This window comes from Genypterus blacodes, unplaced genomic scaffold (genome assembly GCF_046128005.1).
Source record: "Genypterus blacodes isolate CSIRO-AG114 ecotype Tasmania unplaced genomic scaffold, CSIRO-AGI_Gbla_v1 ptg000108l_1, whole genome shotgun sequence".
NCBI classification, from domain to species: domain Eukaryota; kingdom Metazoa; phylum Chordata; class Actinopteri; order Ophidiiformes; family Ophidiidae; genus Genypterus; species Genypterus blacodes.
In genome coordinates, this window is record NW_027466912.1 from 967,081 (window position 1) to 972,149 (window position 5,069).

A 5,069-nucleotide genomic window follows, 5' to 3' on the forward strand; every position below is an offset into this window, starting at 1 on the left:
CAATCACTCACCCAAGCCTGCTGAAGCAAAATGTAGGCCAACACATTTATTTGTTCAAGATGTGACAGATATCAGCCTCTAATCAGGGCAGGGAACTCAGTCATTTTACCCACTGTAGGCTGACTGAATTGCAAATTGTAGCGCTGTCCCTATTTTATTGGTTGAAGTCACTGATAAAGCAGGAATAAATACAGCGACAAAGTTAATCAGTTACGGGATGATGGCTGATGTTTGGTTTACAGTTTGACCATCCATCTAGGCCCTGTCTGACATCAACACACAATAACATCACTCACAATAACACGTTTTGATGGATTACACTGAAAGATTCATTAGTGAAACAGCATATAGGATCATTCAGATGTGATTTAAGCCGCGGGACATTGATTTGTCACGCTGGTGAACAATCAGCCCAGCTGTGAGCTTGTGTAACTCACAGCTCAGTGTTACATGATTCAGTCCCTTCATCTGAACAGGAGTTGAACTGAGGTTTTGCTGAGTGCCAGTGAACATTATGTCAGGCAATAAGGGTCATAATGCAAGACTTATTAAGAGATTAACATTTTATTCTCATGGCAAACATCCAGTCCGATGTACAGCCTCACCCACCTGATTATAAACTGGCTTCCTGTGCCTCTTGTGCACGTCTCTGGACTCCTACACATTTTCCATTTTAAAATTCCAGACCTCCTTTCTCACACGGTACAGACGCATCGCTCATGGCTCTGTGTTTAAGTGCAGAATATTACAGATTATGTAATATCACATGCACATACATAGCCAGGTCTGGCTGTTCCAGTGGTTGCATTGCTTTTCCGAGTTTGGTTATTCTAACCTGTAGCACAGTGTGTCTGAACTTTCCTTGTTTTTCCATTCTTGAATAGAAGATGAGAAGCAAACCTCCCAGTGCTTTGACTAAATGCAGAGGATAGGGGGCCCATGCATGATACACAAGGCCACCCCAGGGCCCTAAGCTAAACAGTGTTAGAGGGCAGCTGGGGCCCTGTTGTGGTCAGCAGCAGTCTTTGGCGGTACCGAGGGCAGAGATGCAAGAGCACACACACATACACACACACACACGCACACTCCTGCCTCCAGGCTTTTTCCACTGCAGGAGGAAGACTATTTGCTGTAACCTCTAATGTGTTTATGTGAGCAACACTAGAAGCAGACCTGTAACACTTCAGGAAGAAGAGAGACAGCTTCAGCTCTTTTTCTTCAACCATTGTTTTCCATCAGTTTGTCTGTTTGGACTTTTAGACGTGACATCTGTTGCACAAGAGTGAATCTTGAATGGAGATGAGATCATGGCGATATTCCAATTTCATAGGAAACCAGAACAATCGGAATCATTTCAAAATGATTTTATTGGGAGAACTACAAAAAATGTACAGTACAAAGTTAACAGTCTCACACTCAATTTGTAGTGAACTGACTCCCCAAAAAATATTACAACTCTCGTTGTCTTTTTGTCCGTTTTTGTTACATTCAAAAAGCTTTACTTCTGATAAAGTAGTCAAAAGTACATAGTGCGCATCCCCTGTACCTACTATGTACAAACCAAATGTGTTCAACCACTTTCCCCTCCAGCAAACTCAAAGACTCAAGACTAGATTCAACCTCAAAAACGAAAAACAAAGCAAAAAAGGTAATAAAAAATAGAAATAAGTGTAGAGGAATGGGGATTTAGAAAGATTACGGTTGTTTTGCCAGAGTGTTTGAGTGGTAACAACCTTCAAAAAAAAGTTATCATTTCAGAATCCAACACTACATTCAGTTCAACTTATGTATAAAAGATGCCATGTAGGAAAAATACTTTATTTGGTTAATCTTAAGGCATGTCAAGATGGTGAACCCCATAGGCACTATATAATAATAATACTGGGGCACAAGGGATTGCTACATTCTTTAGCACGTGGCTGGAATCACAGTGTGACCTCGTGCAAAACGGAAAGAAAACAAAAATACTTTTTGGTTAATTTATTGACTTGGGTTCTTTGTCATTGAAGTCTGATCTAGATAAACAAAACGAAAAAAAAAGAAGTACGTTTTGGACGGTCTGTACAACCACACTGTTTATACATTCTACACAAACAAACTAAACAGGGATCCTCAAAAAATGCCTTCCACAGCACTGACAAACCTCAGGAGCAAAACAGCAATCACGCAAACTTTTTTTTTTAATAAACGTAAACAAAGGAAACAAAATTAATGAAATAAATATCACATACGTTCTTCTTAAATTAAGATTTTTTTTTTTACTCATTTACAATAAAAATAACCGAGTGAAGTTACAAAAAAAAAAAAAGGAGAAAAAACAAAATATATATATTACTGTGAAAAGAACATACACTCCACTTTATGCAGATTAATAATGGCGATCATAATTTAAACATAAAAGAATATAGATCTATTGCTTCATCATACTTGATAAATACAGTATGGACACAAATTACCAATGTAGTCTATACTTTTTCACAAGATAATAAATAAGTTAAATAGTCCATAGCCAGTTATGCACCGCTATGTAAATCACTCAAACAGCTAAAAAAATATATATTCGACCATCAGCAGTGATTTCCCCAAACAAACCCAACTCAAGAGTGCTTTTTTAACCAAGCAACAAACTAGACTAACCAAACTAACCACTGAGTGGCGCTGTGAAAAGACAGAATACAGATCTGGAATGGAAGTTGAAGCTTTCAGAGAGGAGAAGGAGAAAAAAACAAAAACACGCTTTGAAAAAAAAAAAACAACTGTTACTTTTGAGTCAAGGCATATTCTTGGCGGGATGGGAGGAAATCTGAAACCGCTTTACAGTCTCTTCTTCTTGTCAAGTCATGTTACATGTCTAATCCCAGGAAAAGTGTGGCTTGCCTGATCGAGCAAAGAGAAAAAAGGGGGGGGAGGGGGGCTGCCGTGAGCCCTTGGGCAAGGCACTGATGGAATGCCTTCTGTTTTCTATCTACCTTTAATACAGCTACCATATTACATACAAAGAAAAAGAACTTAACTAATGCCAGGTCAAGGACACTTTAGACTGTATGACGCTTGCTTGATCCCTGTAGGGGGAAATTCTCTTCTCTTCTCTTGCCCCCTTCCAGGGAGGTCAAAGCAGGATGAGCAACCCATGGAGAGGGGCTGCAAGATCATCTATGTCTTGCTCAAAGACACTGGGGTAGAGGGAGAAGGAGGGATTGGGGGTTGAACACGGATCCCCTTGCTTGAAAGTCTACCTCACTCTTTATACACTCTCCTTCACCCTTCCATAATCCATTGAAAACAAAAAAAAAACATGTTTAATCATCTGAAATCGACAGCCTGCTGAAGATTGGCAAACGTCTTCCAGCGTCCAGACTCGGGGACTCCGAACCGCTGAGGCTCCCGGAAGAGCTGAGGGACCCGCTCGCATAGCTCTCCCGGTCAGAGAGGGAGTCGGGCGGGCTGGGAGGAGGCTCGAACACCGGCGAGTCGTTGAGGCGGCGCAGCGCCTGCAAGTGGCTCATGTTGTATGAAGGAGGCGAGGGAGGGCACATGCCGCCCTGCATGTTCCCGTAGTAGGCACCGGTAGAGTGGTTGTTGGAGTAGCCGCCGGGGGTGTGCACGACCAGGGGGGCGAGTAAGGCTTTTAAGTCCTGCCCGGGGAATGAGAAGGCACTGTTGATGCACGACACCGAGTTAGGCGACAGGACCTCCTCGTAGAAGCTGGAGACGGAGGTGCAGGAGGAGGTGGGCGGCGGCGGGGTGCGGGACGTGGGGCTGTCGAGCAGCGGGGAATCCAGTCCGTGGTGGGTGGAGAAGCCGGAGAAGCTTAGGCTGTGGTGAAGCTTTGGTCTGATCCGCTGGGAGTAGCCGATCTGCTGCTGCTGCTGCTGTGACGGAGGCAGGACGTCCCTCTGGCCGTAGCCGCACATCTCCCGGGCGGACCTGGGCTCGGTCGCCTGCATGTTAGCGTTGGCGGGAGCGGGTCGTCGCTCGTCGGCGTTGTGGATAAAGTGACACCGGGGGCCGTACGGGCAGAAACCGATGGTGTGGAAAGTACGGCAGGGCTCAGTTTTGTACTTAGGGTGGCGAGACAAGCTCCTCAACTCGTGGTAGCCGTGAGCGAACTGGCATTTCTCTCCGTATTTGCACGACCCGTTCTCCTCGAAGGGCCGGCACAGCTCGGTCTTGTAGCGGGTAGAGTTGATCTGAGAGCCGGGCTTCTGCTGTAGGACGCCCCGGTCACCGTTATCGCTGTAAGCGCGGTCGCGGAACTTGTTCTCCTTATTCATGAGGGCGGTGGTGGTGTTGCTGCTCGGAATGTTCTCCTTTAAACTGTTATAGGAACTCAGGGAGAACTTGTTGCCGTTGTTCATCGCCTCCATGTTGCTGGTTGAGTTTCTGCGGAAAAATCCCGGCGAGAAGGGGCCGCCAGAGCCCGGAGACGTGACCGGAGCCCCGACCGCCTTCTTATCCAGCATGCTGTTGATGTGGAGGGCGTTGATGTTCATGCTTTTATCTTGCTGTTGGGAGAAAAAGGAGACGTTAGTTTCTTTTCGATGCACAAACATGCGACTTGTCAGACCACATGTGCTGCGTTCAAGTGCTAAACTTCCCGGTACAAACACGTCAACAAATCAACAGGTTGGAGAATATTCAGCCTCGCTTTCTCGCTATAGTTAAAGTAAGTAAGTAAAATGTCAAATGTTACCTTGTAAAGCATGTCCATGTCGTAGAAAGCGGACAAGACAGTCGCAGACATCTCGTTTCCCCAAGTTTGTTGCCGCACTCCGTCTTTCATGGAGGACCGACCAGGATCCTTGAATGCGACGAGCGGTAGTTTGTGCCACGACTGGTTTTGGTTGTGAGGGGAAGAAGTTTGGAAAAGTTTCTTTCGGAGTCAAAAAAAAGTTTCTTTCTGCAGGATAATCCAGGAGAAGAAGAAGAAGGGGAAAAAAAGGGGGAAGTAAATTTGTATTGTTGAGTTGTAAGGTGGTTCGTGTTTCCTCCCCTGTAGAAGCGCTGAGCCAGAGTGCTTCGCTGTGCGCTCGCTGGTGTTCGCATGGGTATAAATGCCTGCCGGTGGC

General features: G+C 45.3%; 1 protein-coding gene across 1 annotated transcript; it reads right to left on the minus strand.

Annotated features, from left to right (window-relative positions):
• Positions 1 to 1,349: 1,349 nt before the first annotated feature.
• Positions 1,350 to 5,069, minus strand: zfp36l2 (zinc finger protein 36, C3H type-like 2). Its single transcript, XM_076160879.1, has 2 exons — positions 4,694 to 5,069; positions 1,350 to 4,505 (listed from the first exon to the last, which is right to left on the minus strand). Exons 1-2 carry the CDS (start codon positions 4,781 to 4,783, stop codon positions 3,300 to 3,302), a joined length of 1,296 nt encoding a protein of 431 aa, XP_076016994.1. The 5' UTR covers positions 4,784 to 5,069; the 3' UTR covers positions 1,350 to 3,299.

Coding starts and splice junctions, on each gene's coding strand:
- zfp36l2 (XM_076160879.1), bottom strand. CDS start 4,783: ATGAAAGACGGAGTGCGGCAACAAACTTGGGGAAACGAGATGTCTGCG. Junction 4,506..4,693: donor ACATGGACATGCTTTACAAG/GTAACATTTGAC, acceptor TTCTCCCAACAG/CAAGATAAAAGCATGAACAT.